The 11,574-nt window shown below is 36.3% G+C and overlaps 2 protein-coding genes and 1 long non-coding RNA gene across 9 annotated transcripts; 2 read left to right on the forward strand and 1 right to left on the reverse strand.

Moving 5' to 3' along the window:
• Positions 1-32: 32 nt before the first annotated feature.
• Positions 33-3,685, forward strand: LOC105337178 (integrase/recombinase xerD homolog). Of its 7 annotated transcripts, none has more exons than XM_066088208.1 (4): positions 33-381; positions 589-1,370; positions 1,563-1,604; positions 2,654-3,685. In XM_066088208.1, the coding sequence occupies exons 2-4, from the start codon at positions 1,019-1,021 to the stop codon at positions 3,652-3,654; spliced, it is 1,395 nt and encodes a 464-aa protein (XP_065944280.1). In that variant the 5' UTR covers positions 33-381; positions 589-1,018; the 3' UTR covers positions 3,655-3,685. The 7 variants fall into 7 exon arrangements, with proteins under 7 accessions (XP_065944280.1, XP_065944281.1, XP_065944282.1 ...); XM_066088209.1 differs by having other exon boundaries at positions 592-1,370; XM_066088210.1 differs by having other exon boundaries at positions 607-1,370.
• A 2,343-nt stretch (positions 3,686-6,028) lies between these two features.
• On the forward strand, positions 6,029-7,572 carry LOC105345257 (uncharacterized). Its single transcript, XR_903028.4, has 2 exons — positions 6,029-6,168; positions 7,115-7,572. It is a non-coding gene; the product is annotated as an uncharacterized lncRNA (long non-coding RNA).
• A 1,138-nt stretch (positions 7,573-8,710) lies between these two features.
• Positions 8,711-10,782, reverse strand: LOC105345252 (uncharacterized). The gene is made up of 3 exons (XM_011453353.4): positions 10,628-10,782; positions 9,249-9,445; positions 8,711-9,041 (listed from the first exon to the last, which is right to left on the reverse strand). Exons 1-3 carry the CDS (start codon positions 10,632-10,634, stop codon positions 8,943-8,945), a joined length of 303 nt encoding a protein of 100 aa, XP_011451655.1. The 5' UTR covers positions 10,635-10,782; the 3' UTR covers positions 8,711-8,942.
• Positions 10,783-11,574: the final 792 nt, after the last annotated feature.

Consider the following 11,574-nt stretch of genomic DNA (forward strand, 5'->3'; position numbering starts at 1 on the left):
AAAACAAATCTTACAATTTATATTCTGTTGTAAATATATATATTTAATTCAGGTTGAAAGATATAACAACGTTTTATCGAGCACGTGGTTTGCTATTTATAGTTTGTTTACTAAGGGTGGTTTACGCGTAGTAATACTGGTTAGACCAGTTATTAGGGCATGACTGGTATGCTTTGTGATTTTAAGTTATTCGAGCTCAAGACTTAGCGCTGTTTACACGCTTTGCAATGTCGGACTCTGATAGCGGTTTGTTGGGCGGGGACACCGACAAGAGTTCTTCAACTCCAGCCGCCGATATAACGGACACTTTCAACCTATTTAAGTGTTACTTGGATTCTTCGCTAAACTCGTTCAAGAAGGAGCTTTTGGACAGCCAAGAAGGTAGAGATATCGATTTAGAGAAAAAACTTAAAAAAGATATAGCGTCTTCATTAAAGAGTCCGGGCAATAAAATACAGTTTGAATTCAATGAAGAAATCATCGCAGATTTGCAAAAGTTAAAGAAAAAAGTAAAATCTAAGAGTGAGTGTGAAGCATTCGATAGCATCATAACAAAGTTGTCTAAACGAAATAAACTTATCCGTATAGCAGACAATTCTCCAGCAGGGTGGGCCACAGTTCATCAATATGAGCACAACGACATTGCCTCTGATTCGGACGATGACAAAAAACTACGACAGGCAGAAAACAGAGCTTTGCGTGCTATTAAAGAGAAGAAGAGGTTCCAGCCATACAAACCACGCCCTTCCGGCTACAGCGCTCCTCAGCCTGCTACTGGCAGTATTCCTTCCGCTGCTGCTGGAAGTCAACAGCAGCTTTTTCGTGGCTTCGGGAAACGCCGTGAACCATCTTCCTACGACATCTGTTTCCACTGCAAGTCAGTCGGGCACTGGAGGAAACACTGTCCCCTGTTCAGCGCCGCCAATCAGTCAAGCGGTTCGGGATCAGTTAGTAATTGATAATTTTGCCTTTCGGTCTTTCTTCGGCACCTTACATTTTTACAAAGTGTTTACGACCAATGGTGAGATACTGGAGGCAGTCGGGTGTCAACATTGTGTTGTATTTAGACGATGGCCTGGGATTGGCTGAATCATACGAGAAAGGGGTATCTGATAGCCTTTTCGTTAAAGATTCCTTAGAAAAGGCTGGGTTTTTGGTAAATTTGGAAAAGTCTATTTTTGAACCTTGTCAAATGTTAGAATGGCTAGGAATGATATGGAACACTAACATGTTTTGTTTGTCTATTCCAGAGAGACGTATACAAGATTGTAAGAGCACTTTAGCAGATTTGTTTCATAGATTACCAAAAATTACTGCAAGACAATTGGCTCAGTTTACGGGCAAGGTTATTTCTATGGGACCAGTGATCGGTAACATTAGTAGACTTATGACAAGAAAGTGTTATGAAATTATCGAGTCCCGATTTGCATGGGATAGTGTGATTAGATTTGATAGTTCACATGAGTTTTTGCAAGAACTTTCGTTCTGGTCGAAGAATTTGGACATGTATAACTGTCGTTTTATGAAAGATTATTCTAAATCAATTGCTATTTTATGCACAGATGCTAGTTCAGTAGCTGCAGGAGCTGTATGTCAATTATCAGGTACACACAAGTACTTTCACAGTAATTTTTCAGAAGTAGAGAGTGCACAAAGTTCCACCTGGCGAGAACTTAAGGCAATTCAGCTTGCTTTATTTTCGTACAAAGAAAACCTTAGTGGGAAGTCTGTGAAAATATTGACTGACAGTAAAAATTGTGTTTCAATTGTCCAAAGTGGTAGCACGAAAAATGATTTACATGTAATTGCTCTTTCTATTTTTCATTTGTGTTTGCAGAGAAAAATTTCGTTAGATATTGCATGGATTCCCAGAGAAATGAATGAAACGGCAGATTATTTAAGTAAATTAGTGGATTACGATGATTGGTCTGTATCTGATGAATTTTTTGAATTTATGAATAATATGTGGGGCCCTTATACAGTGGACAGATTTGCAAATTATCTTAATAAGAAATTACCTAGATTTAACTCTTTGTTCTGGAATCCTGGTACTGATGCAGTTGATTGTTTTTCTCAAGATTGGAGTTCAGATAATAATTGGCTAGTGCCACCTATTCATTTAGTCATGAGAAGTTTAAGGCATCTTATGTATTGCAGATCACGAGGTACTTTGATCGTTCCTTATTGGCCATCGGCGCCGTTTTGGTCTATGATTTTTGGACCGGATATGACATATAGAAGTTATGTAACAGATGTTATTCAGTTTAATGATGTAAGAGGTATTTTGTGCAGAGGCACGTCTAAGAACTGTATATTTGGGACTGAAAAATTTCATGGTTCTTTATTGGCTGTTAAACTTTGTTCTGTATGAGCAGATTTGAACATGGTCCTAGTACTGTTGTACTGAGTGACGTGGTTAGATGCTTGAATTGTGCATTTGTATGTATCTGTTGTATATATTTTATGCTATTGCAGAATGACGACTGATGAGATGATATTGTGTAAGACACGGTCCTAAGAGCATTAGGCATTAGTGACATGGTCTTGGAATTTGTTTTTGACATGGTCCCTGTTATGGACAGAGCGACATGGTCAAATTTGAAATAAAATAATGTGAGGGACTAACAAATGTTTCCGTGTTTACATTTTTCAGATGTTTTCCAAACAGGAAGATGGGCCTCAATTCAGACATCGGGGGAAAATTTGGCGGACCTGAAGTTCTTCTGTGAAAAATCCAAATCTGAAAGTACTTTTCGTAAATATCGGTATGCCTTTAATTCATGGATAAAGTGGTGTTATTCGCAAAGTCCTAAAGTGCAACATTTCCCTGCTTCTGATTTCAACGTTTCCATATATTTGATTAATTTATCAAAACAATTGAACTCTGTTGCAAAAGTTAATGAAGCCTTTTATGCCATTTCTTGGGCTCATGAAATTTCAGGAACACAAAATCCTTGTCATTCATCATTAGTCGTTTCAGTTTTGGAGGGAGCTCGCCGCTTAAGTGCTAAACCTGTTACCAAGAAAGAACCAATAACTTCTGAAATTTTACAGCAAATAGTGAATCGTTACGGGACCGGAAGTAGCAGTTTACCAGACATTCGAATTTCATGTATGTGTCTATTAAGTTATGCAGCTTTTTTACGTTTTTCAGAACTGGTCAACTTAAAACGCTCTGACATTACATTTTATGAGGACCATCTTTCTTTGTATATCTCTAAGAGTAAAACAGATAAATATAAGACTGGGAGTAATGTAATAGTTTCTAAAACAAATAATGTTACTTGTCCGTATGGTATGTTACAATTGTATTTAAAAATTGCTGACATTGCTTCGGATTCTGATTGTTTTATTTTCAGGGCGTTATCATTTTGTAAAAAATCTGGTAAATATAAATTAAGAAATTCTGGACCATTGTCTTATAGTAGAGCAAGGGCATTATTACTTAATGCTTTGGAAAGTGTTGGTGTGGATAAGTCCAAATTTGGTCTTCACAGTTTAAGGTCAGGGGGCGCTACTGCGGCTGCTAATGCTGGTGTGAGTGACAGACTGTTTAAGAAGCACGGCAGGTGGCGCTCTGACAACGCAAAAGACGGTTATGTTCATGAAAATGTAAAATCATTGATGTCTGTGTCTCAGTCATTGAATATTTGAATGTGTTCAATAATAAATATAACTTACAGTTTTTCTTTTCCCCTTTCTTTGTTACGTTCGAAATGCGCTAGTCTTGGAGCACTTACCCATAATCAGTGTTGTTATGATTGAATAAGGTTGTAAATATTTTATGTTCGTTTGAGATAGTTCGAATTAGAACATAAATATATTTAATTCAGGTTGAAAGATATAACAACGTTTTATCGAGCACGTGGTTTGCTATTTATAGTTTGTTTACTAAGGATGGTTTACGCGTAGTAATACTGGTTAGACCAGTTATTAGGGCATGACTGGTATGCTTTGTGATTTTAAGTTATTCGAGCTCAAGACTTAGCGCTGTTTACACGCTTTGCACCCACCCGCCCACCCACTTATACATAATCATTCATGTATTGGGTTTGATTGCACAAAATATTAATAAAATGCATAATGCTATAATATTTCTGTTGCAGATAATGAGTTTTGTCCCAAGAATTCGACATATATTAACGCGGTATCTATGTATTTTATTGAATAAATGCGCCAGTCTTGGAGCACTTACCCATAATCAGTGTTGTTATGATTGAATAAGGTTGTAAATATTTTATGTTCGTTTGAGATAGTTCGAATTAGAACATAATTATATAACTGGTCAAGCCACTCTCTCTCTCTCTCTCTCTCTCTCTCTCTCTCTCTCTCTCTCTCTCTCTCTCTGATACTTGTCTGTTTCCTTCACATGTACATACTTAAACAATAAAATGCTTTCTTTGGTGACTCATTCGGGAATGAAGGTAGCGACATTGCAGAAAAAATACATAACCCGCGTTAGCGGTTATGTAAATTTTTTCTGCAATGATCGCTACCTTCATTACCCGAATGAATCATCAAAGAAAGCTTTTTATTGTTTATATTAACATCTTTCTTTTAGCCAATTGATAAATTGATTATGAAAAGTAAGTAAAATTCACTAAATTACTTTTAATGTACAATGAAGCGCACTGAAGTGGTAAAAATGTTCGTTTGAATGGAATATTCTAAACTTTGTATCGAACGTCAATTGTTACATAAGACACACCCATTTCTTTTGAAACGAGGAAAACAGTATTCGTCACAATGCTTTGTGCTAAGCCCCCCCCCCCCCCCTACAGACCCCCCCCCCACTTTTTTTGCAAAGTTATACCTAACCATTAGAAACATAGCATGATAGCGGGTTCAGCCTCCCACTTTTTCTCGCAGGAAAGATTATTGTTCCTGTATTTACCTTGAAAGATTGAGAAGTTGGATTCAGCATACTAGCCCCCCCCCCCCCCCCCCCCCCCCCGGATTAGGATTTCCATGATTTTGGGAAATACTTTTTTCTCAATATTTCTGAGGATTAGTCTAGCCCCCCCCCCCCCCCCACTTTCAATTTGCTTCCGACGCCAGTGGTATAGGTATAAGATATATTCAAAACAGGCACGTAGCATCCCGGGGGTGGGGGGGACAGGGGGGCCCCATCATTTTTTCTCGCAGCAAACAAATTTCTTAAATTTACATACTTTATACAGGGTTATTTCGCCTGGTGTAATTTTCACCCTTTAACAATTGCAAACGGTTTCGCCCCGTCTTGAATTCGCCCATATGCGGTGGTGTTCACAGAGATATTTGTAATGTAGAGTTCACCCAGACTTTTGATCGCAGGATCCAACGTCCTTAAATTCGCCCTCTGACAACGAGGGCGAAAGGGGGGGGGGAATAAAATGGGGCGAATATTTCCCTGCGTAAAAAAAGTGAATTAACTTGAAGTCCCCCCCCCCCCCCACTTTTTTTTGGGGGGGGGGGGGGAGCATGTAAAAAAAATTGTAGTGAAATTGAAGCATTTGCTTGTCATGATTTTATTTGGATGAGTCTGCCTCCCCTCTCCCCTTTCAAAAACGATGCTACGTGCCTTCAAAACCCTTTCCTTTCCTCGCTTGGTCATCTTTGCTACATTGGTGTATATTAAATTTTCCTTTGTCACTTATGTCTTTGTTATATATCTATAACTTATACTTTTATTTTTTGTTATGCTTTAATTGATCCATGAGTCGAAATGAACTCTTTTATTCCATTAACGAGACCACACCCCCTCTCCTCCATCCCCATTCATACACACATCACATTAAATGCATCTGGGTCGTAATATTATTACCTTTAAACATAGATCTTATATTGCTTTAGCAAGGACGTTTAAAGTGACACTTATAATTAGCCGGGTATATGAGGGAAAAAATAACAAACTCCGACAATTCAGAACAAATGCTAACACTCAATGGTGGCCCTCGGAGTGTATCGACCTCGTCAAATCCTCTTATAGTCTGACGTGCGAGCGATCATTATAGCAGGGAGACCCAGGCAATCTTACCACCGCGAACCTTTAACTGGGATTTGTGAAGTCCTATAAGATTTATTATACGCTGTTTATGAGACGATTGTACGAGACAACTTATTCAGAAGTTGCGAAATTTTGTTTGAAAGATTTTGAAGAGTTCTCAACGATTCTGAGGTGAACACCAGGTAAGTTTTTATCTTTTTACCAATACATTTTTGTTGGCATCTGTTGTTCGTCCTCGGTCCCCCATTTCATTTGGAAACGGCTGACTTTAGCTACAGATATATGCTTTAGACCTTGAAATCTAATGAAACTTTGATCAAGACAATACTTCAACGAAATCAGCTATATATGCCTATTGATTTGTGAAAGTCAAATCCACGTGTCTATATAGTTTAGTCAAGTTTTAGTGTAAATATTATGTAAACGGTGTACTATGTTTGGTTAAAATTGTATCGATTTAAATTTCTAAGAGTTTGCTACCAGTGCTTTGAAATTATCTGAAAGACTTAGGGTAAACAAGTAACACGCGATGGGTCTCTATATTTGTTGCCTTTATGCACATAGTTTCTCTCTATTTCTCACCCACACGTGATATATTTATTGGAGAATGCATGTTACTGTGTGTGGTCATTCTCTCTCTCTCTCTCTCTCTCTCTCTCTCTCTCTCTCTCTCTCTCTCTCTCTCTCTCTCCAGAGAATAGATGGTCATTAAGCCAGTGACCGGCCCAAGGATCCTTTACCATTTGAGATCATCGATTTGCAATATACATGATCCTAAGTGTAAATGTGTCTCCCATCAAATCATATACACCTAGAATATCAATATTTACCTACAGCTTAATGGTCACAATCACGGCATCATCATTTCATCAGGCAAAAAGGGAAATCAACTTTGATCACATTACTAAGTTGATTAATTATTTGAAGGGAATCGGAACTGTATAAAATAGTGACAACTGTGTTCGTGTTACATTGTGTATTCAGAAATCTAAATAACTTACATTAATTGTATTTTCGAGCAAATCAAATTCTACATCTCTTTGATGTAATTGTCATTTTCATATTGCCTCGTGTGCGGAAATGTTGTAGTGTACATATAGATTTTTATCTTCATATATTGTATTCAAGGTCCCAATGTCGACAGCGGATGTTAAAGAAGACACGGAGGATCTTTCCGAACAGCAGGAAGTGAATATGAAACAGGAAGAGGAAGATGATTATCAAAAAGAGGATCCGCCCAGAATGGAAGTGCCACAATGTGACAAAGTCAAAATAGCTCTGCAGACACGTGAACGTTTCATGAGCAGTAAACGCTACCAGCGGTCTGGTTTTACGCATTTGATTTAAAAGTAGAAGAAAGTGATAGGCGGACATGAAATGACGAAGCAATAACCTACGCAAATCAAAATACTGACATTGGGGTGTTCGAAAGGAATTTTTCGCTGTATGACTTGTTTCTCTTAATACTTGAACAAGCAATCGTAAATTCCAAATTTTCACCACATGTTGAATATTTTGAAACACATATTTGTTACATTTGTTAATATTGTTATGATCGGGCAATAGAACGATGCATTTTCAAAGCAGATAGATTTCCTGTTATACTAAATTACTAATTTTTCTTAAAGGGACTTGGACACGATTTTAGATCAAAAATTTTAATTCTTTTTTTTTCCCTGTATTAAATGGTTTACTGGTGCATTTTATATGATTGACCAAAATATTGAATGTTAAAGTCAAGTTACAAGCGAGATACAGAAGGAAGAATTGATTGTTATGTAAACAAAGCTCGAGTCTTATAGTTGTTTACAAAAAATGTAATGTAGAGAATTACCATTTCTTAGACAAAATGACATGTAATAAACACTTTAAACTTATTCAATTTTTTACTATTATCAACAGAAGAAAAATACATTTGATTGAAACTTGCACCAATACAACACATATGTAAAAAATGACAATATTTGAGATTTGTTTACAAAACAAAGAATTATGAACTCTGTATCTTGCTTATATCTTGATGTTTGACTTTCAAATTTTGACATAGCATTATAAACTTCTATAATTATCAACATAAACATTGAAAATGAAAAAATAAAATTTGAAAATTTTAAGTCAAATCGTGTCCAAGTCCCTTTAAAGGGTAACTAGCTGTAAAAGTATTCGTTTTAAAACGAAGGCCTAACACAATTCCTTATAACCACCACAGCCACAAAAATTATTATGATATTGCAAAAATTATATAAAACATATGTAAGCACGGGTTAAAATGTACTTTCCGTGCACGTACATTATATGATAATATATATTGTTATACTTTCATGTTAAATACTGAAATCTGATTGGTTAAGACGCAGTAAATAATATTTTCTATTACCCCCAGCGTTAGCAACGCACTTAGCAACGGGTAACATTAAAAAATGTTACATGCGCGAAAATTATGCGCGTACGGTTCGCTGTAGAATTCACGTTATTCCTATTTAAAAGCAGCAAAATTTTCTTAAAAATTAAGACATTCAGTATAACAAAATAAATAGTGCCTGTTTGGGAGGATAACAGTTGAAATTGACACCCCTCGATAACCATTGTCAACCTCCGCTTCGCGTCGGTTGACAATGGTTTTCTCGGGGTGTCAATTTCAACTGTTACCCTCCCAAACAGGCACTATTTATATAATCTCTACTTACTTTTAAACCCCCTTAAGGTAAAGAATGGAAATAAAGAAACTTTTGAAAATTTAATCTATACATTATCTATATGTATTACATGTATATCAAATAATAAAGGATATGATCAAAACCAAAGTTTATTCAAAGTGGTGAACTCATAAAGATGACCAAAAATTTTCATTTATATGTGGGTAAACGGTAATATGCCTTTCCACAGTCAGTGTAAATGTTTTTCGAATAATGGTCGAGTTTTCCTGAAATTTTAAAAAACTCTAAATGACATGGAATCAGACAGGCCATTCATACAATGCATTGTCCATAGCGCCGCTCTTGGCTAACTGATGAAAACCGAAATCGTCGTCGCTTTCGTCCAGTATACTAAAAATCTGCAATATTGAATTTTAATGGAATTATTTCACTGTCTTTCATTAATTGTATAATATAATTTGTGCACCCGATATCAGGTACTCGAACAACTTGAGATGACGATCTCTATTTACAACCATGTTGTTTATGGATAAAATACACAGTCAGGCAGCTGTACCTCACATTAGGAGGTGAATTCCACAGTAGTCTGTGTATATAGCACTTACGTTTTCACTTGAATCCAGAACAAACACTTTGACCTCCCCTGCCTCCAATTCAACTTCAAGCTTCGCTCCGTGGTTCTCTATTGTATGTGCCCCCGGGGGTACGTTTCTAAATCCCCGGAATCCCCCGACAATGGGTACCTCCTTCCCGTTACAGACGATGACGTCTTTCCAAATGTCCCTCAGTACCAACCAAGCAGCTGTTTATAAAGTCATACAACGGTGAATTAGTACATGTCATGCAACAGTGAATTACCAACCAAGCACGTACGTGTGTATAAAACGGCATAAAGAGGGAATTAACAAACAAACAGATTCCTTTAATTTCAATAAAATATGTTTAAAATATGTCAAAATAAATTAAATTGAATTAACCAGCAGATGCTAATGTATCCAATGGCATAAGACAATACTAGTATCCAAATTCAGTATACATATACCCAAGATCATAAGACTTATGTTTGCATTGAAAATGTTAATAGAGCTTTTTGTAAGGGAGGTTGATATGGTCTAAAAATTGCCACGACCAACCAGCCCTCTTAGAACGATAGAATGATTTCTTTGGTGATTCATGCGGGTATGAAGGTAGCATGCACAACATGCGCGGATCTAGAGGGGAAGGGGGTCCCGACCCCCCCCCCCGGAAAATGAAAATTTATTAAATTTACATAGTAAAATTATCGTAAATATGCCTCGAACCTCCCCCCCCCCCCAAAAAAAAAAATTTAATTTAAAAGCTAATATTTATTGAAATTTTCATTCCTATATAATTATAGCTGAAAAATCATATACAAAATTTAAGGGAGATTTGATGGGTTATTTGTTGACCTCCCAGCCTCCTGAAACTAACAGAATTCTGGCAATTTGAGGATCGAATTGTATGGAACTTTAGCTTTAATAACCTATCCTCAGTTACTACACCCTTTACAACCGACGACATCCAAAACATTTACCATTCAATGCAAGTGGACTATGTGTGTCTCGTTACACCCCAAAATGTGCATGATTGAAATGCATACAATTTTGAAATTAAATCAGGATGGTCGTAAGAATAATATTTGCATTATTTTGCTTAATTAAGTGCAGACCAATAAAAGTAGTTCACTGTTGCATCCCCCACCCTCCAAAAAACATACACACTATAAGAAAGAAAGAAAAACCAAACCACAAAACCCCTAAACAAAACAAAACAAAACAAAACCAACGTGCGGTCAGTCGAGCAAACTCGACCTACGGCTTAGTAATTGACAATCTTTTCTGTTATGCATGAAATGTACCTCTGGCCATTTGATTCCGCGTACAAAAATGTAATTTATTTTAATTCAACAGATATACATGTTTAATTAGTTTTTATATGTACACCAAAAGAATCATATACTTACTTGACATATTGGCGGAGATTGGTCTAAATTACAGTGAACACATTGAGGCTTCCATTGAATTATAGCTGACAAACCGGGGTATTTAAACTCTGAAGTAAACACATCTATACATAGAAACCAACCAAACAATAATAACTTAAGATCACAACAAAGTCAGTACTGAAAAGATTGAATTTTAAAAATCATTAAATGCTTTCGCAGCTTGTCTTTGCAAAAATCGCGTATAAAATCCATTTAAAGAACTTAACAGCCCTGTGTTCAGATAGAAGATGAAATTCCACTCCTTCCAAAAAGGTACCAAGTTTGTACATGATCAAAGATTAAACAGGATATACTAAGTTAGTACATGAATAATGTCATCCCCAAAGCTCCCAGCCACCCAGCTACCTAATAATGAAAGGAATATGTGTGCGGATTACTGATACAATGATGACAACAACTGAAGCAGAGAGTGCATACTATACAAAACTGAGGTCAACGTTGGTACTATAGATTACTGATTCATATTTATGAAATATAGATTGATCCAAGATATATAGATCGATCATATAAAAGAACCAAGATACATGTACAGATATATGCACGAGTTTAATTAATTGTTCCAAGCATTTGATTTTTTGATACCATCCGAATTTAAAACCATTCATAAATAGCGTTGATGAGCACCGATTTAATACCAAACTTATACATGAATAAAGCTCATGCAATGTTTAAAGCAAAATGCAAAAGAATGTGTGGGTGATTCGATGCCCAAAAATATTTTTTAACCAAGAGATTAAAGCAATACGAGCTGTATTTAACAAAAAAATAGCAATCTATTAATTTGCTGCAAAAACCTGCTATCCTTCTAGGATAACTAATTCTTCGTGTAACTTGATAAGATTTAAATACATCATTTATAAATTTCATAGCAAAGATGTTCTACATTAAGGAATATACATGTACAT

The sequence above is a fragment of the Magallana gigas genome, chromosome 6 (genome assembly GCF_963853765.1).
Source record: "Magallana gigas chromosome 6, xbMagGiga1.1, whole genome shotgun sequence".
Classification (NCBI taxonomy): Eukaryota; Metazoa; Mollusca; class Bivalvia; order Ostreida; family Ostreidae; genus Magallana; species Magallana gigas.